Source organism: Phaseolus vulgaris, chromosome 6 (genome assembly GCF_051622355.1).
Source record: "Phaseolus vulgaris cultivar YP4 chromosome 6, ASM5162235v1, whole genome shotgun sequence".
Taxonomy (NCBI): Eukaryota; Viridiplantae; Streptophyta; class Magnoliopsida; order Fabales; family Fabaceae; genus Phaseolus; species Phaseolus vulgaris.
In genome coordinates, this window is record NC_143503.1 from 29338443 (window position 1) to 29363326 (window position 24884).

At 31.5% G+C, this 24884-nt stretch overlaps 4 protein-coding genes across 6 annotated transcripts; 1 reads left to right on the forward strand and 3 right to left on the reverse strand.

Annotated features, from left to right (window-relative positions):
• The first annotated feature begins 5223 nt into the window (after nt 1-5223).
• LOC137831955 (desiccation-like protein) lies at nt 5224-6643 on the forward strand. Its single transcript, XM_068639875.2, has 3 exons — nt 5224-5663; nt 5753-5978; nt 6073-6643. Exons 1-3 carry the CDS (start codon nt 5326-5328, stop codon nt 6436-6438), a joined length of 930 nt encoding a protein of 309 aa, XP_068495976.1. The 5' UTR covers nt 5224-5325; the 3' UTR covers nt 6439-6643.
• Nucleotides 6644-8407: 1764 nt separating this feature from the next.
• LOC137831956 (Translation elongation factor EF1B/ribosomal protein S6 family protein) lies at nt 8408-11426 on the reverse strand. Of its 2 annotated transcripts, XM_090302991.1 has the most exons (6): nt 10989-11335; nt 10617-10671; nt 10422-10478; nt 9859-9950; nt 9625-9702; nt 8408-8974 (listed from the first exon to the last, which is right to left on the reverse strand). In XM_090302991.1, coding segments are annotated over exons 4-6 (540 nt in total). In that variant the 5' UTR covers nt 9860-9950; nt 10422-10478; nt 10617-10671; nt 10989-11335; the 3' UTR covers nt 8408-8513. The 2 variants fall into 2 exon arrangements, with proteins under 2 accessions (XP_090159117.1, XP_068495977.1); XM_068639876.1 differs by lacking the exon at nt 9859-9950 and having other exon boundaries at nt 10989-11426.
• Nucleotides 11427-12523: 1097 nt separating this feature from the next.
• On the reverse strand, nt 12524-18985 carry LOC137831957 (Chaperone DnaJ-domain superfamily protein). 2 transcript variants are annotated; one of them, XM_068639878.1, is made up of 10 exons: nt 18844-18985; nt 17433-18318; nt 16536-16665; nt 15167-15612; nt 14894-14974; nt 14717-14815; nt 13952-14110; nt 13686-13772; nt 13468-13539; nt 12524-13164 (listed from the first exon to the last, which is right to left on the reverse strand). In XM_068639878.1, exons 2-10 carry the CDS (start codon nt 18237-18239, stop codon nt 12832-12834), a joined length of 2214 nt encoding a protein of 737 aa, XP_068495979.1. In that variant the 5' UTR covers nt 18240-18318; nt 18844-18985; the 3' UTR covers nt 12524-12831. The 2 variants fall into 2 exon arrangements, with proteins under 2 accessions (XP_068495979.1, XP_068495978.1); XM_068639877.1 differs by having other exon boundaries at nt 18607-18939.
• A 3975-nt stretch (nt 18986-22960) lies between these two features.
• On the reverse strand, nt 22961-24884 carry LOC137831963 (F-box family protein). The gene is made up of 2 exons (XM_068639885.1): nt 24466-24884; nt 22961-24366 (listed from the first exon to the last, which is right to left on the reverse strand). The coding sequence occupies exon 2, from the start codon at nt 24354-24356 to the stop codon at nt 23274-23276; it is 1083 nt and encodes a 360-aa protein (XP_068495986.1). The 5' UTR covers nt 24357-24366; nt 24466-24884; the 3' UTR covers nt 22961-23273.

Below are 24884 nucleotides of genomic sequence, written 5' to 3' on the forward strand. Positions count from 1 at the left end.
AATAGAAAGAAATAAAAGTTTAGGGTTTAGCTTCCTGGAAGAAGGATCTTGTAGCAGTGGATTCACACCAACATAGCCAGTGAGTCCAACATAGGGAATCATGTATGAAGCAAGAAAAAAATTGAGGGAATTAGTCAAATTATTGAGGGAACCAACATATATATATAATTTCAAATGTAGTCAAATTATTGCTTATAAATAAATATATATATATATATATATATATATATATATCATTTTTCAAAATAAAAGATAACCTTGATAAAAAAAAAAGTTAAAATTAAAAAATAGGCATCAAATGTGAAAGAGACTTCAACAAAAAATATTTGTTGTTAAAAAATAAATTTAAAATACAAAAATGTATTAACTATTACCCTTTAACTTTCTATACATTTTTTTATTAACTCTTCATATATAAATACTTGCAATAACATGTATGAGATCCAGATTTTTTTTAATCTATAGAGATATTGTCAAAATAAAAGAGTAAAAATCTAATTTATATTAAATATATAAATTAAAATTTTAAATATTTATTTATTTATAAATTTTAATATTTTTTAAAATATTTTTTTATTTCTTTCTAAATTTCTGGAACTGATTTCTTTACTATTTGATAATACTTAATTAAGATAATGTCAAAGTAATCATTACTTTTGATTGATCCTAATTTTTTTTAAAAATAAGTTTATCTAGCTTTCTAGATGTTCTGTATTGTTTTATATTTATAACCTGAGAGCTATAAGTATTTTTAAGTTATTTCCTATATTATTAGGACATCTCTTTGGATTGGAAGATAAATAAGGAGAAATGATTTATACTTTAGAAATATTTAGATTTACACTACAAATATGAAATTGTTAATTTATATAATTAGTTTTGGGATTGATTTTAAATATAATATATATATGTCCAATATTATTTTATTGTTTGAATTGAGGTAAATAATGTAGGATATATAAGAAAAATTTATGAAAGTTAATTAGTATATGATGAGTGTGATTAAAAATGTATTTTTTATTGAAAATTAATTTTATTTATTTATTTGTAGATTATAATTTTTTTAATTAAAATATTATTTCGGGTATGGTATAAGAATTAATATTAGAAAAATATTATGTGAAATTCTCATAACATATTTATGATTTTAAGAAAAGTTATCTAATGTCCTATATAAATAAAAATATATAAATTTTTAAAATATTCAAAATTTTAAATAAATATAATCTTAAATTATTTAGTCCAATTTAAATAAAAATCTGAAATACAAAATTTAAAATAAATACAAATATTAAATAATTTAATGTCCTACTTAAATACAAATATGAAATAAATAAAATTTTTAAATTATTCAAAAATCTTAAATAAATACAAATTCTAAATTATTTGTCCTATTTAAATAAAAAAATATGAATATATATATAAAAAATTATTAAAATATTTAAAATTATAAATAAATAAATATAGATCCTAAATTATTTAATGTCATATTTAAATAAAAATTTGAAATATATAAAATTCTTAAAATATTCAAAATTTTAAATAAATACAAATCTTAAACTATTTAATGATTTATTTAAATAAAAATCTGAAATATATAAAATATTTAAAAATCAGGATTTGATGTCCTATTTTAATAAAAATCTGAAACATATAAAATTATAAAAATATTAAAAAATATAAATAAAAACGAATCTAAATATTTAATGTCTAACTTAAATAATAATATGAAATAAATAAAATTTCAAAATTATTCAAAATCTAAAATAAATACGAATCTTAAATTATTCAATGTCCTACTTGTAAAAATATGAAATAATAAAATTCTTATATTATTCAAAATTTTAAATAAATACAAAATTCTAATGTTCTATTTAAATAAAAATTTGAAATATAAAAAAATTCTAAAATATTCAGAGTTCTAAACAAATAGAAATTTTAAATTATTTAATATCCTATTTAAATAAAAATATGAAATATATAAAAAATTTATATAAATTAATATCAAAATTCTAAATAAATACAAATCCTAAATATTAAATTTTTTATTTAAATAAAAATCCAAATTTTTTAAAATATTTAAAACCTTAAATAAATACAAGTAATAAATATTTAATGTCATGTTTAAATAAAAATATGAAATATATAAAATTTAAACCTAAATATATAAAATTCCTAAAATGACTTTAGATTATCACAGATATCAATTACCATTATAGTGAACATCGATTTTCCATAAAAAAAAACTATGCCAATCGAGTATGATGCACCAAATATCGATTATCTAAGAAAAAACGGTACAACATTGATTATCCATAGAAAATGAAAAATGGATTATTGCAAACGCAACATCGATATTCAAACTGTTCTTGGTCTCCATGTGCATGAATTCTTACGTGAAAGCATCACCAAAGACCAACACACCACCACTGCACAACCTTCAACCACAGGGTCACAATTTTTGAATGTGAATAAATAAGGGTAGCAAAGTAAAATAAAACAGTCCAGTTATCTTTCCTCTCTATTCTACGTAGTGCACCATAAAACACGTTTCACACTCGTCATTTCTTTCAAATGACTGGATACAAATGAATTGAATCTTCACAAATTCTTTTGGGGTGAATAGATATTATGTGTAATTATTCATATATTAATTATTATTATATGTTCAATCAAAATATGAACTTGTCATTGATTCTATCTTTATAATTATATTTCATTTTTTATATAAAAACAAATTATTTAATAAAATGAAAGAATTAAGGGAAACTAATATAAACTTTTTATATATATATATATATATATATAACATATTATATTATTTTGGGTGTTGTAAAATGAAATTAAAATATGAATGAGAATATTACAATGTGTGAGTTTCATTTTCTCATTCTCATCCATAAAATAAAAATTTATCCACAATCTTCCATTCGTAATGAGTATGAAATTTTTGTTTAATCCCATCCTCATCATGTAACAAGGTATATACTCATACAACTACTTTAAAGTTCAAATATTAATTAAATAATTTTTAAAAAAAATCACAATAAAACAAACATGATATTATCAATTATTTAATGTTAAAAAAGTACACATTGTTTTTTAAAATCTACTTTTTTGTGAACTTAAAATAGATAGATTTTACTTTTCAGGATTTCCACTATATATTTATAAAGAGAGAATTTGTTTTTATTATTTCTAAAAGAATTTCGGATTTTCCTTTCCATCCTCTTGAGATAAGCAAAAGTTTTATATATTTTCTTTATGAGTATGTCAGTTCTATCCAAATATTGATGTTCCATTATGAATAATATTCAAAAAAATTTAAATATTAATGGTAATATAAATTAGTACCTAAATTATTTAAGTTTGGTTATAATTGAGGATAGAAAAATGGGTTATCTCCTTAAATGTTACTTAAGACTCCTAATTAAGGTCGGTGTTATTTAATTAATTTTGTTGACTTTGTAACTTAAAAAACAAAGATAAAGATCTCAAAAAACTTGTAAACTCAATATGGAGGTATAAATAATTTTAAATTATCCAAATTTTATATATTCATAGTAGTTTTAAGGAAAATATGAGAAATATAATAATTAATTATTTCAAACGCATTTTATTTATTGATTGGATTTCAACAGAAATTACAAAGAACTTCCATGTTTATTTTTTTTATTTTAATAAGTTTCACTTATCATTAAATTTTTAACTGATAATATAGAATGCAATATTGGATTATCAATAAACTTTGTTACTTATGATACGTATTGGTTTTTTTTTAATGTTTTGAACAATACATTACATGTATTTACTTTTTATTTAATATTTTCCTTATAAGAAAATTAGAAAGATTCATACCACAATATATATAACGCTACTCTTATAATATTATGAGTAAATAATGAATTACTGTTTATAATATTACCAATAACGAGTTTAAGTGAATAATCAATAAATTAAATCTAAATAATTCATAAATAGCTAGATTTAGTTATACCATACAATTATAAAATATTTTACAAGTTTTAATTAATAATAAAAATTATGTTAAAAATGTCACTAACATTATTTTATGAGTAGTTTCTTTCACCCTCCTTATTAAGATACTATATATTGTACTACAAAAACAACATTATAAGATTGTATAAAACAATTATTATAAAATGATGATAGCATTTTAGTTCAGTTTCTGATTGCATTCTGGAATGGAATGAAACTTAACAAGAGTGTTTTGAGAATCATTAGAGTGGTATATAATTTCTTGAATTTAAAAATAAATATATATAATAAAAGATAAATTTGTAATTAAATGATTGATAGTTGATGTTTAACGGTCAAATTAAATATGATTTCAACGTATATTTGTCTAATGTTAGAAAGATGATAGTATAGAAGTGGTCAGATGATTCTAAATCATCTCTCAATGAATCTATTAGTGATTTCAGTTAATAGAATTCAAAACCTATATGCAAACAATGAAAATTAGCAATAACAGTGAAGCAAAATGGTTGTGATCGTTAAGCAAAAAAATATAAATGATAATTTAGATCGGTAAAGAATGTAAATTGACTCCTAAGTTCTTCGACCAGTGGATTCCTCACAGATTCTCTAAAGATTATTCATTGCTCAATCCTCCAATGGAGCTAAACCAAATTGAAGATGCGCCGATTTGATTCAACTGAAAACTTAACAATAAACCCAATATTTTGTTTCTGAGGTATTGTAAATTTTATTTTTTCTTTCTTATCCTCCGAATTGGTTTTCTGTTTTGATTCAAGAAACAACTTCGACTTTTGCATATTTTGTCCATTTACTCTAAAAACATCAAATTAACACAAATAAAAGTTAAAGTCTAAATAAATCTAATTATATGAATATTAATTAAAATAATAGATTTATTTATTATTATAGTGTAATAATTTATAACTAAAGCTATTAAATGCGAAGATATTAAAATAATAATATTAAAGCTATAAAAAATTGTGAGTTTTCAATTTATTATTACCCTTTCATAAAAGTAGAAAGCAAGAACCAAAAGTAAACCAAACCTTGTACCATAAAAGCATGCAGCAAGATTCAGGTACAGAGAAACAGACGGTTTGATTTTTTCAAGAAAGAAAAGACATGTTTTATCACGCAACCTATATGGTCTAAAAATCCACGTGGCTAGGATCATCCCCACGTAGCAAATCCATAAGTAGGACAGAGTTGCATACCTTGACAGGTATCATTTCCATGCATAGCTGCATGAACCGAAAGGGTTTATATAAGAGTGTGTGGATCATCACTATATGATCATCATCACATAGAAAAAAAAAGCCTCACATGGCACCTCAGACTTCCAGAATCAGAGTCTCTTTTGTTGTTTTGCTTGCTTCCTTTGTCCTTCCCTTGTTTTTCCCAGAATGTTATTCTTCTTCTGTGCTCATTGCAAGAGCATCAGCCCCAAAATCAGATGTTGATCTTTTAGAATTCCCTCTAAACTTAGAATACTTGGAGGCTGAGTTCTTCTTGTTTGGAGCTTTGGGTCATGGGTTGGATAAGATTGCTCCAGAACTGGCTGAGGGAGGAGACCCTCCCATAGGTGCCAAATCTGCCAAACTTGACAGCCTTATTAAGGATATCATATATCAGTTTGGTTTGCAAGAAGTTGGACACTTGAGGTTTTGTTCTTTCTCTATCTACTTTTAGCCAAGAAATGAAAAATTATGGAGAACATTTGTGAAGTGTTGTTGGGTGTTATTTGTTGTAGGGCCATAAAGAGCAGAGTGAAAGGATTCCCTAGGCCTCTGCTGGATCTAAGCTCTTCATCTTTTGCCAAAGTAATGGATAAGGCGATTGGGAGAACTCTGAGGCCACCCTTCGACCCCTATGCTAATTCAATCAACTATCTTCTTGCATCTTACCTTATTCCCTATGTTGGCCTCACTGGCTATGTTGGTGCCAATCCAATGCTGCAAAATGCTACTTCCAGGAAGGTAAATTCTCAAACCCTGCACTGCTAATCAACTCCTGAACAATAAATTTGAATCAGTTATTTGTATTCCATTTTTGGTGCATGTACATGAACAGCTTGTAGCAGGGCTTCTAGGAGTAGAGTCAGGACAAGATGCAGTTATAAGAGCAATTTTGTATGAACGGAAAACGCAACGGGTGCATCCCTATGGATTGAGCGTGGGAGAGTTCACAGATCGCATTTCAACCCTTAGGAACAAGCTGGGAAACGAAGGTGTGAAAGATGAGGGTCTTGACGTAGCTAAGAATGATGCTGATGGGAATATTCTGGCTGGTGACAAAGAGTCACTGGCATATTCAAGAACCCCAGAGGAAATATTGAGGATAATATATGGAACAGGTGATGAACGTGTTCCTGGTGGCTTCTACCCCAAAGGAGGAAGTGGTCGAATAGCAAGATCTTACTTGAAGCATTCCATCTAAAGCTTCACCATGTCTTTTACAAATCAAACTCTGTTTTTCCTATTACAGTAAGGAAACTATATCATAATAAAGGAAACTATTATATTAAGAATTATATTAAGAATGTAACTTTCTACTTTCGTTGCAATTTTTGAACAAGTTATCTCTCTTTGGTAATATATATTTTATAAATAAAACTTTTCATTTTAGAAAAAGATGTATTTTCGTTGGGATGTTGTTAGGACATGGATATTTATGATGTTTATTTTGCTGGACATTTTAATGGAAAAGATTGGTAAAAGACATTTTAATAGATTAATGGAAAAGATTGGTAAAGGACATTTTAATAGAAAAAGGACATTTTAATGAAAAAAGGTTGGTAAAGGACATTTAATAGAAAAAGGACATTTTAATGGAAAAAGGTTGAGACAACTTTTTCTCTTATTTAATCATATTTAATTTATTCATTTGTTGAATTTAATTTATTCTTGAGAAAAAAATTCATTCTTGAATTTAATTTATTATTATTGAGAAAAAAAATGTGAGAAAAAAAAATTGTGTGAAAAGGTATTGCCTTGTGGATGATATAGATCAAGTCACTGTTTTTCACCAACTTGTAAATTTGGTTCAGTTTAATTTAATGAGAAAAGTTTTGTTTACACTATGAGTAAAAAATATAATAATATTTTTATATTGAAAAATATGTATAAAAATATTAAGTTATTAAAGTGTGAAGTGTATTTTTTACTTTTAAGAGGGTTAATATATAGCACCCTTAATTAATATCGTGATTTTGATTTAAGATATTATAAAATAATTTGATTAATTAAAATTTAAAAGTAAAACAAATAAACATCTACACATTTGAAGTTTGAATAACAACTGTAGATTTTAAAAAATAGGTGATCAAAATTATGAATAATTAAATTAAGGATTGATTTAAGAAAAGAAAAAAAAAACAAGTGAGCAGTCAGTTGTTACGTGCTGTCCACGGTTTGGTTAAACTTTAAGCATACAAGTTAGATTATCTAATTATAAAAATAAACTACTGATTTGGATTAGTTTGAATAAAATATCAAATCCAATCCAATAACAAATTATATGAATTTGAACAGATTATTTCGTTTCTCCATTTTATTCATTTGTTTCCATTTTAGTAAAAAATGCTCTCCAAGTAGCACGGATTCACTCGAGGCTTTTTTTCTCCAACCAATCTAATTGTTTTGAATATATATTTATAAAAAAAACTACTTATTCTTTTGTTTCTTACTAAAATATGATTATTCAAGTGAGTAGTTTCTACTCTTATGGCACTAAGTAATGTTAATATTTAGATATTTTACTTTACAATTAAATAACAGAACAATTTCAAGCAATGGCATTAATAATGCAATTAAATTATAAATAATTTCTCAATTATTAATCTTTTTCTTACCAGTAATTTTTACTTTGTTAATTTAATTTTAAAAATTATTTACATAAAAACTAATAATGACTAATTAATATGGTTTTGCGTTTAGTTAAACGCTCGTAATCTACAATCAAGCTAAAACTACTTTATATGAATGACTCCCATTTTTCAACAAATTCATAATCCACAATTTATACCAACCAATGAGATGAGAAGCCAATTATTAGTTGGTGATTATCTATTGCAGTTTGTTGAACAAGAATGTAGTCAAAATTCACACGAGAACACTCAAATCATTTCCCAATTAAAAGAATTGATTAAAATTTGTACAAAATGGACAAAACTTAATTATAAGACATACTTAAACAATTTTTTCCACAAACAAGTTTAGAAAAAATTTAAACAAATTTTATAAAAAAATAAAATTAATTTTAGCTTATAGAAAAGTTCATTCTATTTATTCTTCTTACTTTTGGTTCTTAGAAGTGTTATAGAAAATTTATCCAAATGTATTGTGGCAGTAAATGTTTTCATTACCCCTTGCAATTCATCATACAAATATTCTATGAGCTGGTAACATGAGCAAAAAAGACACTGAGATAATCCTATATTTTAGATGCATAACGTCGTACATTTCTATGGAATCCAAGAAACAAAAGAATGAAGGACAAAAGATAACACTTACTTACCTACCTACGTTCTCAGCCCTCAACTCTCTTGTTTCTTCTGCTAGTGTAACATTTGCAGATGTCTCATTTCTTGAATCCATGTCTTCATCTTCATCACCATCTACATATATAATACCATCATCATCACCATCAACCTCGTCTTCACCATCCCAGTCATCGTCATACTCTTCATCAAATTCTTCATCCTCGATATCGTCTGCATTTGCACGCAGAGTATGAAACTCCGGAGGTGGAGGGCAATCTTCAGTGATTGCCTCGTCCCTCTTTATCACAAGATGCCGAATAACTCTTTCATCTTGGTCCAACAAAGTCTTCAAGTCGTTGATATATTTTGCATCCAACTCGAAGTTCATCAACATGTAGTGGGCTTTATTAGCTTTCTTTATTTTGTAAGCTAACCTTCTCATACCCCAATCATTCAGCCTCCAAACCTGCCCTTTCTTCTCCCTCAGAAAGTCTGTCAATGTTAGCAAAATATTTAGAAAAATAACCACAATAGTCGGAAAATCTTTTTTTTTCATCTGTAGATCGCAGCAACTTTTTAAGAAACCAATACGACCATATCAAGGAACCGTTGTATCTACTGCCTTTTTCGTTTGATGCCCAAAACATAAGTCCAATTATCAGATATAATGACTGTTTATTCTTTGTTATTCCACAACTTATATATTTTACCACCATCAGTTCTATGGATCATTGAGACTACCTGATATTGACAGAGGATGAAGTATATCTAGTGCAAAAGTTTTGCTAAGCCATCTTTTCCTACTGAATGAATTAAGAACAGAAGTATTAAAATCCCTAATGAAAATTCCAGATAGGGCATTAGAGAAAATATTTACCAGCTATGAGGCTATGAATTGTTAACTTTTGGCAAAGGCCGAATAAAAAAATAGCATTATAAGGGCAGTAAGAAAACACCTAGCCAGTTATAAGTATGTCATAGAACACCAGCCTCCGCCTGATAACCACCTAGCCATTCTATGGATGGCTACAGTAGGACGTCACTCATAGATAGAAATGTTAAACTATTAAACTCATTCCACATGGCATCAGGGAATATGAACAGTTACTACAAAATGATACAGGGTAAACAATGGACATTACCTTGAATTTTCTGGTTGACAGCAGCAACCTCATCTTCATGCTTCTCATGAATTAAGTACATGATCTCATAGTGGCGCACTGCAGAGGTAAGAAAGCAGTGTGGTGTAAGATAGAGCAGTTAGCACCAAGATCTTTTAGTTTACTATGCACTGGCAGAAGATTGGTAGCTATAATAAGAAGTCATGTGACATCTTAAATGGAAAACAAGCGTGCACGTGCACACAAGTCACTTACTACACAATGTTCCCAATTAGCAGGGTCAGTCAACAGTAGATGTGCATAGCCTTATCTTATCCCCACAAGTGGAAAGACTGTGTCCAAGATACCTTCAGGAAACAAGACAACAACCTTACTGGTGCACCCAGACCTACCCTCTACGCACACACATGTAACTTAAATTTTCAGAATGGATGGAAATTGATTGTGACAAAACTAAAAAAAATAAAATTGAGGGCAAACATCTATAATTTCACCGCAAAAGATTGAACGATGACAAATGACATATCTGCTTGTATGAATCAACAGATGTCATTGGATAAAGGAAAAAAATCTGTACAGATTGTGATTGCTTATTAAATCTTGTGAGCTCTGGATACCCTGCAAAGACCAAATCTTCGAAGGGAACGATCCATCACATTATTACTATACTATTTGAACAACAATATACATATAAGACTAGACCGCTCACAAACAACTAAAAGAATTACACAATGAAAATAATTACGAAAGAGATGTAACAGAGTTCCTACTTCAATAAAAATATCTTATCCGACAGAAAGGAAAAAGAATATACGTACATATTTCAGCATTCATATCACTGTCAAGCTCAAGCATTAGCGTTTCAAAGAGTTCTCCTGTAAATCAAAATTAAAAATGATCAAAAGGAATAATCTCAGCTCCGTAATCCCTAGCAGTTTAGCCTGTCAATACAGATGCAAGTAACTAGCCCTAAGAGTCTAGACAGATTAAACAGTTGAACCATGACCACTCACTTTCCTCGGCATCTTCAAACTCCGGGAGAAGCTTCCCTTCTTCCTCAACCGATCTCTGAAAATCGCAATTCCAAAAAAAAATCAATATAAAAAAGAAACTTCATCTCCATCTCATAAAGAATAATCACAGTTAATTTAACTAAATTCAACAGACAATTACGCAATAACGAGTGGCATATAACATCAAAATTTTCTAGACTGTTAGGAACACTCCCTTCAAACAAACACCCAAGTTTAAGCTGAACTAGTCTTCTAAAGGGTGTCGTCTTGCCCTAAAAAAACAAACTGATGGAAAATTGCAGCAACCGAGAAAATCATATTAAACTGAGAGGGGAAGAGAAAAGCAAATGGAGGGTTGGGTAAAAAAGTGACCTTTTTAAGTAAAATAGCTTCGGGGAAGAAACCCGTGGACTCGTCAGGTTGGGGTACGGAGCTATGGGTATCATATTTCTTGTCTTTCTTGCGGGCACTCACAATCAGTGATGCTGATTTACTGGGCTTATTGTGAATAGAAAATGGAAGCAGAGAAGAAGAAGTAGGGTACCCATTAGCGAATATGACGCATGGGTTGTGGTTGAAATTGAATCTAACGCAGTTGGTTGTCGTCATGGTGGTTTTTGAAAGCTTAGGGAGGGGATAAGAAGGTGCAAGAGAAGAACCCTGGAGCAGTGAATTTGCGTCCATGGAGAGAGCGAGAGAGAGAGCGGTGAATTACACACACTCGCAGACTTCAAGTGACTTGTTACAGTGGGGTGCGTTTTGTTTTGGACACGTAACCCATATCTGTATGATTATTTTATTTTATAAATTATGAATTTAATCACAGCTCAATGGAACTTATCAATGAGTTCAAAAGCTGACTACCAAAACAAAAATATATTTTAAAACTGCACCAAAAAAAAAGCTGACGAAAAATTAATTTAATCTTTTAATATAATTAAAACGTGTGTCAGAATTAGTTTTATATATAGTTTTTAACTAAAATGTGTTTTTTGTGTTTTAGGAAATTTAATTTAATGTTTTAAATTTTAATTTTATTAACGAAAATAATATATTAATTTTCATTTCTCCCATTTTTCTTTATTATTTAGAAAAAATAATTCTAGTAAATCTAAAAGTAGCATACTTATTTTAGAGGAGAAAGTTACAAATTAGCTGATAGCTTTTATTTGAAAGAAGTTGTTTTACATAAATATACAAATTATGCCACGTAAGATGATACAACTATTTAGCAAATTTCCGTTTTGTTTTGTTCAAATTAATCACCAGCAGAACTTGTCAACAAATTGATCAATTTAGAAACTAACGTATGTCAAAATATTTAAAAGATAAATAACACAAGCAATATCCTTTATGAATTAAATCATATATTTACCTCCAGTGGAAAATAGCTTTAGTTTATAAAAAATAAAAGTAAATATTTACGTATTGTAAAAATAGCTTAAGAAACAAGAAAAAAGTTATGTTAATAAACTATGTTAGAGATATTTTTTGGTCTGAACCCAGTTATTAAGACTTTTAATATAGGTTAAATTGTCGCGATCAATTATATAAATACAAGCATACACCTAACATCCTAATAAATTATTTTTTATTTTTATTTTTAATTTAAAATATTATTACATTATTATAAGATGTGAAGTACGTGTTTTTTACTATCAAAGAAAAGTTTTCCTAAAACAAAAACACTGTTGATGCCTAACATTCATATCTTGTCAAAATTCAATGCATGCAATGACAGTAATTTATTATCTAAATTAGCTAAATATTTAATTAACTTGCCAGATATTCATAGTTTTGTATCGATGCCACTAAGGTACTAGTATGGTATACCCTAATGCTACGGCTGTTGAGAATTTCTTATGGGGATACATACAATTATCATGAAAGTGTTCCTTCGGCGGGGATATTACGAATCAGATTTTCTAACTGCTTAGAAGACCCAGCTTGATCCTTGCAATAAGAAAATCATGGGCAGGAGGATCATTGGTACAATACAAGGCTGTATTAAAAAGGCTAAAATATTACCAAAAAATTTATTGGACAACAAAATCTACACTTTGAGAAAAAAAATAACGCTGTACAATATGGCTCCAACTCAATTTCTGGGGCTTCATTCATTTAACAGATAGCAGCTTTGAAACTTACATGTTTTTCAAGCCTTGGTAGTGCTCAAGGCAATCTGGCCACAATGAGATATAACATTTTCTGGTTATCACCATTGCTTTTTTCCCTTTTTCTTTCTCTTGCTGCTGCCACTCGCACTGGCACCACCACTACTACTGCCAGGACTTTTCATCCCATTTCCAGATTTGGGAGATGGGCTCTCTGGTGCAGTGCCACTAAAATTGTCGAAGACCCCTGCCTGTACTGCATTCTGTAACCATTCAAAGAATTCTTCCTCAGTCATGGTTTCTTCGATATTAGATGTTGGCATCCGCCCACCTCTTTGAGCTGAACTAGTCCCCTTGCCAGAATTATTCTTAGACATTAAACTGGTGTTAACATGGAAACTTGGCTTATGTGTATTCGCTGGACATCTCATGCCCTGCAAGAAATTTGTTCATCATCAATACCTTGTGAATCTTTAATCTCCTCATAAGTCTCAATGGTCAAGCTATGCAGCATGAACATGTGAAATTGTTAACAATCAGACAATCTAACGAGATGACGTAGCTAGCATCTGGAAACTATAGAAATGCCCATATCACTATTTTACATTTCATAGCAGGAGAAAACACAGTTCTTCATAAATTCCTCGTTCAAATACCTCATTGCGAAGCCGGTGGTCCATTTAATAATCAAAGAGACTGCTAGCCAAGCACATAAATCCTCTAATGCACTAAATTACCTGACAGATATACCATTCGGAGGCATCGTATATCCTGCTACCAGCGCACACATATGCTGAAGGAGCATCCACCTAAAAGAAAAACAATTCAAAGTACTAAGCAAAATTGTATTCTGACTGCATCTCATAGAACAGGAATTGGCTAAAGAAAAAAAATTGAACTACAGGTTTTAAGGTGTTCTCCGATAAGATTTTCAATACAACACAGTGATACTTACCTTCTGCAATAAGCCAAAAAGAAATGGTTGGGAAGATTGTTCCACCCATCCATCCCCATCCTTAGCTTGATGAAAATCTTGGCAATCCTTTAAAACAAAATAACCCACCTTAAAACACTACCATCATATGTGTGAAAAATACTCTATATAGAAAATATGCTACTGGCATATATTTTGCAATTATTAATATAATAATATATGAAGCCAATTGTCTGTTAAGCATGCTACTTAGGCTTCATTGAGAACAATAAAGATTAAGAAGACACCTGGCACCATCTTGCCCGAGACTTTTGTTTCTTGGTGTGTATCCAGACATGAAAACCACCACACCTTTTGCAGGCTATTCGCCTTGAATCACCAAATGGATCCTTGCCATCTGCATCAGGCCGGGCAAATCCTGAAGGAAAGAATCCATGCCTACCATTCTGACAAATTAGTTGCATCCACAGAAAGAGTTAGACAAGAGTATAATTAAATCAAAAGCTAAATTGCAAGGTTCTCTAAACGAACTGCAGAGTCTATAAACAAACTGCACCTTCCATATAAAGAACAATAAATTCATGAGCACATGTCAGATGCATATCCAAAGTAATTACGTATAAATATTCTAAAATCAGCATTGAAACACTAGTCATTACAATTTCGTTGTCTGGGATTCTTGTCTCTTAACTTGAGCTATGCCATCAATGGTGATCTAAAAAATTTCTATGAACAGTGTGTGCGTGTGTGTGAGGAGAGGTTAAGTTACTCCAAGAGTAATGGTGAGAAAACTATCTGTCTACCTACCTACACATACATATATATACACACACCACAGTAAAAAAACTTCACTAATCTGTAACCATTCCCAAACAACAAACATTCATCCTTATTGAAGTCTTTGACCTTTCCATGGATCTTAACCCCAACAATAATGAATACTATTCCTGATCACCATGTGTCAATATTATTATGATTCCATGACCCATAATGTTCCTTTTCCACTTCCCAAATACTAAAATTGATAGAAAAAAAAAATGCATAAATCATACCATATGAGGAGCATCATGAAATCTACGAAATACACTTAAAAGCTCCTCTCTCCTTAGCTCATCATCATAAGCTTTTCGCTTCAAGGAATCCATTAGAATCTGGAAAGCATTACAACCATATAGTATTAGGGAAGAATTATCCCTTGATTTTCAGGGTGAAAAAAACTTAAAACTCACCTCATACGCATTTTGAAGTTTCTTAAATGCTTCAGCAGCCTTTTCATTACCCATATTTTTGTCAGGATGTACCAACATTGCCTGATAATCAGTGAAAACAGAGGTTGTTTAAAGAATTATCAGGCAAAAGAAAGAATTGTATTTGAGTTCTAGAAGAAAAATAAATTTCATCATCCAACTCAATATCCAACCACTAATAACTCAAAACAAAACAAAATCTTAGAAAGAAGCTTCAAAAGTAAAGAATAACAGCAAGTAGAGAGTGACACTAACCTTTTTCCTATATTCCCGCTTTAGTATTGAAACATCTATATTTTGATACCGCATCAAGCCCAGTGCTGCATAGTGATCAGAGCAGTTCAACAAACGAACGACTTCCTCTTCAGAAGTTACATCAGAATCAACCCCACTAGTTGAAGGGATGCCAGCGCTGCGATCTGCAGATGGTCCCGGTCCATTTTCAGAGGAAGAAGCATGTGTTGATCCATCACTAAATCCTGGTTGACCATGCATTCCAGCTCTTTGTTCAAAAGGATTGGATCTACTCTGTTGATCTATGTTTTTCTTGAGGAAGTATATCAGGACATCACTAGATATAAAAGCTAAATTGAAAGCCAATAGCAAACCAAGCCCCCCAACATACAGCCATGCACAATAGACAGAATACACTGTGGTGATAAGTAGTGCCACCCGTTCATGACTGAACATAAATGCCAATCCTGAATTCAAATAAAATTATTTAGTATGTTTGGCAAGAAAATACATCAAGCAGAATAAATATATATTTTTATAGTAGGAGGTTCGGAAAGAAGTTAAAAAATCGTAACTCGAGGATCGTAACTCGACTCATAAGAGTTACTAATATATGAAAAAATAATATTCAATGCATAACACAACTAAAAATAGATTCATAATTCATAAAAGTTTATGCATAAAATAACTAAGAAACTATCCAAGGAAGTCCTTCATATTAGTAAACCGTCACTGCTTGATGTCATTATAAAACACCATAGCACTGGTTGATGCCATTATAAAACAAGGCAACACCGGTTGATACCAACATAAAACAAGGCTACACCGGTTGATACCAACATAAACAAGGCTACACCGGTTGATACCAACATAAACAAGGCTACGAGGAGCAGAACAGATCAGAAAAAATAAACAGAAAAGAATAGAGAGGAATAGCAGCAGTGAGAGTGGTCGGTGAGCAGTGGCGACGGCGAACGCAACCAATGGCGAGCGATGACGGCAAGAGCGGGTGGTGACGAACGCAACGGTGGAGAGCGAGCAGTGGCAAGCAATGGGTTCGTTTCAGGAGATGATTTTTAGAGGTTCTTTCAGATTTACTTACTAAACCTAGAAGAAAAGGAGACGAGTAGGAGGATCAAGTCCAACGATCCTTCATTTCACCAAGCAACATGCTTACTCACTATGATCCACGCAGGTCACAATCCGCCGTCTGAGTCACCTTGCCTTCTCCTCTAAACTCATTGAATCGTACGAGTTTGCGAGTATACTCGCGGTTTTAACAACATTGCATGCATAAGGCTGTATAACATACATACCCAACTATCATAGAAAGAATGCCACAATAAACCAACAATATGTTCAAAGGTAAATAGAAGGGCAAACACATCACCTCCAAGGATGATGAAAAATACCGTTGTCCAAAAGCTACCACAAAACCACAAGATAACAACTCCAATGATTGCAACTACCAAGATTGCAAGCATGAGCCCAAGAAAAAATCCAATCAAGGCAGCCAGGCCCTAATCAATTACAAAAGCTAGTTAGTATAGGAAGAGAAAAAAAAAATACCAGCCCCGATTGAGAAAGCGAATAGAATGAACAAATGCACAAAACATCCAAATACAAATGTAAGAAAAAATATGTAGAACTAAAGAGTACCATGCTCGCTAAATTCATCCAAATTATTATGTTTGTTACATGTGGAGTTCAAAAGTCAAATAGTTACAAGACTATGCAACCCAAGCTGATTCAACTATTCAAAAACTGAAACAAATTGCACAATAGATTTTGTAATTTGTTATGAACACTCCCACCCCACACGGGTGTTTATTAATTGGACAAAACAAAACATTTTCTTTCCTCTCGCTGAGTTATCGCTACCATATCTTACCTAAATTGCAACAAGCAGAACAGTGTACTGGGAAGTTGGAAAATGCATCCATTATGAAGCATCTTAAGACAGTAAAATAAAAATAAAAAGAAATGCATATATAAAGAAATAAGATGCACGTCTACAGAAAGAGAGATAGATTTTCAATCTAACTGTTCAATTAACATTCTTTCGTCTCACTTTTCTATCCTAGAGTGATTAAATTCAACTGTAGGAAATTGATCAACAGAAAATACTACAATACAGATAGTGCATCTACACAAGGAGTGTGAGTGTCTTCGAAAAAACTACTAAAATTAATTAATTAATTATTATAGCTATAAAAACTTCCATCATTAAGATTATTTTTATCAGATTAACTCCAAGTAATAAAAAACAAGGGTGACCAGGGCTTACCAGGACAGCAAGAAACTTGAGCACCCCTATCATACTAATCACGGAAAATATGCTACACCATATAACAGAGAAGAACGGCGTTGTACCCATTCGTGCAAAAGAATCAATACCCCGAAGTGCACAGTCCAACCAAAATACTGATAATAGGAGCATTACATTTCCAAAATGCTTGAGCCACTTCAGAATAACAGGATATGTCTGCACAACTTTCGTTCTGAAATTATGATAGGCTTTAAACATGATGGTTCTAAGAGATACAAAAAATGGAGTCTGCCTGATTAGCCACTCTGAAATTGCTGTGAACATGGAAAACAATGAAAACCTTAATCTCCTAACTATCACATTATCGGCAATGTCTAATTTATCCACCACACTATTCAGGTGCAAACTATCCAGTATACAGCTCAATCTACTATTTATACTCTGAAGACATTGATTACTTCTAGGAAAAGTCCCATTTTCTTCTTGTACTGAAGCTTCAGAATTCAAACTGCCATCCCCCGAATCTCTCTCAAAGGGCAAGGACTCCTCCAGGTCATGCTTTCCAGCCATCCCTTTCTTCTCTTTCCGAGAAATATTTTCAGATTTTTGCTCATTGTTAAAGTCATCACCTGATGAAGTAGCATCACATGCAGTCCGCGCAGCACCGCTATCACCCTCAGCGAGTTCCTCTCTCGGGAAAACCTTCACCGGCCCTTCTTTACCATGACCTTTCATTCCCGGAAGCACACCACCAGAAACCCCCTTTTTGTGATTCAACCCATGACGGTCCACTCCATTCTTCTGCTGATTACCCTTCCGAGCCATGTAGCTATTAAAACTTTAGGAAACTACTCAAAAGAAAGGCTCCAACTCATTCCATTTCAAACTCCACTTGCTCTGACACCTGATTAGCACAGGAAAACAATAGATTAAGTCCAAAATCACCGTGCCGCAATAAACCACACATTAAGACCAAATAGCAAGTAGTCCCACACAAAAAATTGGCATTCAATATCACATGTGCACAATAAACCCTAAAATCACAGAATAAATAAAACACCGCAGACCACGTGACTAAATTAAAAATAGGAAATGATTAGGGTTCGATATGAGGAAGTAAAACAATAATCAAGTGATCATACAGAAGAAACTGAAACAGGGAAAAGCACAAGATCATGACAAGAACGTGTACCTAGAACTACGGTGCGCTACGATTAGAGAACATCGAGAGAAAGAGAATCAAAAACCCTAAACGCAGAAGGATCGTGTGTGTGTATCTGTGTGTGTGTGAGAGAGAGAGTGAGAGAGAGAGAGAGAGAGAGAGTTCTCTGTGTGAGAAAACCAGAATTGCGAATAGAATTAGAGAGATAATAACAATTTGTGCATTTTGTTTCTTGACGGAGAACCGGCTAAGGTGTCATCCACTCACCACTCCCATTTTCAACACAAACCACTCTAGTGCAAACGGAGTTACCATGTAACCAACCAAACACACCTTAATTCACGTGTGCCCCCCCACCATCCCATGCTAATTAATATGATTTTAAACAAAGTTTTAATCTATGATTAGTAATTAGCATATTACATTATTATTTTTCTAAAATATATCTCACTTTTATCCGTCCTAATCTAATTTAAAACGAGGTTGATTTTATTTTTTTTCTTAATTAATGTTCTTTTACAAATATGGTGTTAAATTCTATTGAAATTACTTTAGGTGTATTTGCCTTATTTAGAAAAAATAGCTCATACTGGGAAAAAAATTTACACTCCTCCAATCATAAATCACTGTAATTTGTTTATTCATTTAAAACCCAACTCAGTGTCTATCCATGGTTTTGTGGTTCTGTAAAAGAAAATATAATTTTTCCTTTTAGATTTTTCTTTTGCTTTAAACTGTCATAAATCATATGATTTATTATTTTATAGTTAGGCTTAAATACTTTTTTATCCTATAAAATATAGTTTTGGTTTTTTTTTATGTATTTTAGGAAATGTGATTGAGTTAGATTAAGTTAAATTTATTCTAACTTTTAACCTAAACCAAATTAAATTAATTTAATTGGGATTGAGAATTAGAGTTTCCTGCTTTTTTAGTATTGAATTGGATTGAGTTATCAATTTAAGTAATTAAAAAGAGATTGTAGCATCTGTAACTTTAAATAAAAATCTTTAAAGTCAATATGTTTCAACGTTTTTTTATTCTTGCAAGTCACTATTCAAAAAGGTTATTCTCAGAATAAAAGTCAAAACAATAATAAGAATATTTTTACAACTCAGAACTCAGTGGATGGGTATAAAAGGGAAAATTTTATCTGAATCTCTTCTAAGAAATTTAACATTTGCTGGTAACATTGGTAACATGTGATATGAAAAATTGTTCATTATATTCAGAAATTGTAATTCATATGATAGAAAAACTAACTTTTAAAAAAATAAAAAATAGAACTAATTATCTCATGTAGATACAAAATGGATACTTGCGAAAACAATAAACATATAATAAAAAATATAACAAAAATAGAATAAAGATACTGAAAATTTTTTAATGTCCGAAAACATTCTCAACTTGATAAATAAAAACTCACACGGGAACTAGTCCAGAAAATGCATCCATTATGAGAATGAAATTCCAGTATTTGTTTCTCTCCGGTCGTTCACTAGAAGTTCTAATATTGAGAATAACACTCAATCTTACTCAATGATGAAATACAATGTCTCTCTAGCCTTTCACTATGATTTATAATCTCAAATTATGGTGGATATCTATTATCTCTATGTTTCTCCCTTACTTGCATTTCCCTTCTTCATAGGTTCCCTTTATATCGAAAATGAGAGGAAGGTTTCTTCCTAAAGAGATAATAGATAATTAATGTTTCTCACATTTTTAAGATATCTTGAAAATATTATCTCCAACTTTCAAGGTTGGACTTCGTAATCTCCAAGATAAATATAATTTCAAGATTTTGGAATGACCATTATCAAGATTCATTGATATTGATATGATCTTATTAAATTAAGAAGAAGAGATTCTCAACACTTTTACACTAAAATCACTAATGTTTAATATTTTTATTATTTATTAGTTATGTAGGTAGTTTGACTGGTTTACAATCTGTCAATATATTGTCCCACTCAATTTTCATTAAGTATACTTAAGAAAATTTAACTAATCCAATAATCAAACTCGATTCTCACATTACGTAATTCAATTAAGATGAGTATAAAAATTGGAAATAACTTACTTATTCTCCTAATTTTATTTTTCTTTTAGTTCTTATGGTTAATTTATCGGATTTTTTTTGTCAATCACTGGATTTGTAAATTAAATCTAATAGAAAAATATTAAGAGACTAAGAAAGGCTGAAAAGAAAGAAAACTAAAATGAAAACAGAAAAAATATTTTAAAGCGAATTTATAAAAGTTAAACCTTCAAACACTACAAATGGACTTATGAAGGAGTAGAAAAAAATATGAAATGGGGTAATAATTAGCAAAAATAAATCTTCATAGAAGAATGAAATTAAGGTTTACATTTAGTAAAAAAAATATTATTTCTTATACAAAAATCCAATAGTTTTTCATTCTGTCACCAAAGCATCAAGTCTCAAAGAAAAGTTTTGTTGCAGGAAACCACTATACGAGATCCATGTTGCAGATACAATCCTGACAGCATTTAATAATACCTTGAGCTGTTTCATTATCAAATTTCCAAACAGGACAAAGGGCAATCTGCAAGTCCTAAACAACTAGTGTTTTTCATCGCTGGATCAGTATTTAGATGAGGATATGACATTATCAGATAAAAAACTTCTGCAATCAGAATAATGCCCTTTAAAAGTGTTTCATGCTTGTCACAAAATAGTGCTAGTCTGGACTCTTGGAAGTTAGATAGATACTAAATGTCATTTCATGTAACAACCAGCAAGTGTTATCAATGAGCATGAATTTGCATAGGAAGAGTGCTGAAACAGTGATGGTAAACTGCTGCTGAGTGCACAGTCACTAATCATAGTGTTAAGTGTTTTATTCACAAGCAAGCACACATGCTTTTATATAGCAAGAATGCTAAATTCGCCACGTAAAATAGAAGGGTCTAGATATCTACCAAGCGCTATCAATAAATTCAACTCATCCCTAGAATAAGTCTTCAGCTCTGCTCTGCTCTGAGAAGGGGTATGTCTTAAGCTTAGCTATGTTTAAGTGATACGAAAACGATTAGGCAGAGGGGTTTGAAGGGAAACATAGCATGGTACCCTGACAGGGCGAAGTATGTAACATATGTGGGTAAGTATGGAATATGTATGCATTTTCTGTGATGGTTGTGTAATCTTGTGCATGTTTCTGATAAAGAGAAATGCGAAAAGAAAGGCAACAGGGAGATGAACAAATAACCAATTTGCTGTCAAATATTTGGAAAGCTCCTACATACGGGGAGGAAGCAGAATCTGGAAGTAAAGTCAAGGAACCTACAATGTATGAGAAAAGACTGTGCATTGGTAGCTGTAATAAACAAAGGCTAGGAACTAAGGCATATCCAGAAGGCACAAGTCTGAGAAATGGCTCCAGAGCATTGACACTGGCTGTGGGTGTTTGGAAACTGTAAAACTCTACTGGATTCGTCTAGGCTTTTAAAATTCTACAGGATTCTTAGATGACATAAAATAGAATAAATATTTAACTGGTCTATACAGTGAACAGGGTATACACTACATTTAATTTACATGCACTCATAGTGTAAAATTTTCTACAGTGTTAACTAATCAGAAATCATCCCACTCATAGTGTTGACTACATTAAGTTTTTTTTTCTGAAAAATAAAATAACTTGTCTTGGTAATATTCCAATTAGGTTTGTCCTAATAAAGGCCACAGAGGGATCCCTCAATAAGAGCATTATAACTAAGAACTATCTTAATTGATAAGGGAGAAAGAGATCCCAAATGAATAGGATCATATCTGACAATATGGTACCAGAATGATAAAATAAAGAAACTTCTGATTGATAGGATCATAACTAACAATTATCTTAATAAAAGATAATAATGTTAAGGATTTGAAATCAGGAATTCTAATATGCAGATCCTATCAAGAAAAGGAAAGAAAAAAAACAAAAAAAATTGACTATTTAAATAATATATATATATATAGGTTTTGTTTGGACAAACTTTTCCATAGACTCTTTTAGGAGAGAAAAATGAAAAGAAAAAACTGAAATTAACTTCGCCACAAGCAAAAAATTAGCTTATGTGAAAATTAAAAATTTAGAGAAGTTTATGAGAGTATAAGTTAGCTTATGCACAAGAGAAGCTAATTTCAATTCTTCCTAAGCTCTTCTAAATAGGCCCGCCCATAGTAATCCTAATCAGTGTGGAATTATCTGGTATCCACCACATCAAATACATAAATATCACTAACAATTACCATCGCTACAATATTTAGTTCATAGAGCCACAAATCTCACCTATTTTGTAATTTGTGAGAGACTGAATAGATAAATCAAATAGATGATACTAACATATTTGTGATAGGACCTTCACAGCAAAGTCAACGAAATAATTTTAATAAAAATACTGCATCAGAAAAATACAATATCTTCAGCAAACAATAATGGCTAAATGAGTATCAGACGCAACTACAAATGTATGTACAGATACTATTTATTGAAGCCACACCTCAGTTACAAGAGACAGCGGTGGAACAATATAATGGAGCTTCCATGGCAAAGCCAATACCACAATTTTAACATGACTAATAGAAATAAATGATACCTTGAGCAGATACCAATGGCTTAAATGAATATAAAGCACTTGTAACTAAAAGTTTATGTACAAAAGTTATTTGATGTAGTCACCGTGACTCAGTTACATGAGAACATTGTGCTGCGATATGCATGAGCAGAAAACCATAATGGGAGTGTTGAGCTATACTTCACAGAGTACATTTCTTTCCAAACTTGACTCTTGCAATGATACACCAAAATCTGCTTATGAGTTGCCAAAAAAACATATTCACCAGTCTGACTGATCGGGAAAATGCCTGGCACCATTCCTCTGATACACCTCAGACTCACCTTATCCACCATACACCATTCATCTTTCCAGTAATCTTTTAGCACCCATATGTTCATCCATGCTTCTGAGATTTTAATAACAGACAAGCAGCCATCAAAGTCTAAGAGATAAATCCTATAACCATTTCCATAAATCAAGTCATATGGTAGCTGCATCTTCCTCCAAACGTCACAGCTTAAATCAAGCACAAGTATATAAGTAGAGCTAACTGTCAACCAGTGAAGAGCGTTATTGACAAAAACAACCTGGTTCTTATTCATGTGAGTGAAATGGTCATCTTGTAATGAGACAAACTTCCTCCACTTGTTCAACTCGGAATCAAACACCAAACATATGAAACTCCCATCCGGCCTATGACCAAAAGTGCGATGGTAGCCTGCTAGAACAACATTGAACTTCTGATAAGAAGAATCACAGGCCAGGCCAACCAAGGTAGCCTCGCCATCCGGATAAAACCGAGTCACAGGCCTTTCCCTACTCTTGGGAAGCAACCGGTACTCGCGAGTGACCGGATTACAGACATAGAAGACGCCCTTATCAGGAATACTAGAGCAGCAAAGCAGGCCATTACAAGATGCTCGAACCTTAACTCTATCATTCAAGAAACTCAGTGAAAACTCAGACACACCCCTCAAATTATCAACACATATTAAGCTAGATTTGGACCCATACGAATCAGAAACCTCGACCAGAATCATGGGGTTCTTCCTAGACACCTCATTGTAGAGTTGAACAAAATACTTATCCAAAGACAACCTATTCCACAGTTTGCACACGGTCTTGAACCTGAAAAGCGACTTCACAGGCAGCCTTGCGAGAATTTGAATAACCACCTCATCCGGGAAAATCCCATCTCCTCGCATATCCATGACGTAGAACCTCAAATACGAAATCAGAACATGAATAGCGGACTTTCTTTACATGAAATAAAAGCCTTGGTACCCAAAGAATAAAGCTAAAAATTCGATCTTTTCTTACCGGAACAAAATTCAGGGTATCCGATGAAGCGCCAGTTGATGGGGTGGGTACAAAAAGGATTCAACTCTGGGGCGGTGGTGGGTTTGCGGTGGTTGAAGAATGGGAAAGCGAAAAATGGGTCTTCAAATTCCGTTTACGTTTGAAAAAATAATAGGGGACATGTCGTCATTATCGCCACATACACGCAAGATTGAATATATAATATCGCTAAGCGTTTACCAGGAAACGTTTAGAACTTAATGATGGGAATGAGAAGGACGATGAAACATGAACTTGATCGAACAATGAAAAGAGAGAGTGGAGAAGAAAAGAGAAGGAGATCGAATCGAAGGAACTTGGTATGTGAAGAATGACAAGTAGACATAAACGAGGAAACCTCGGAGGTATATGATTTGATGAATGCAGCACGAAATAGATTT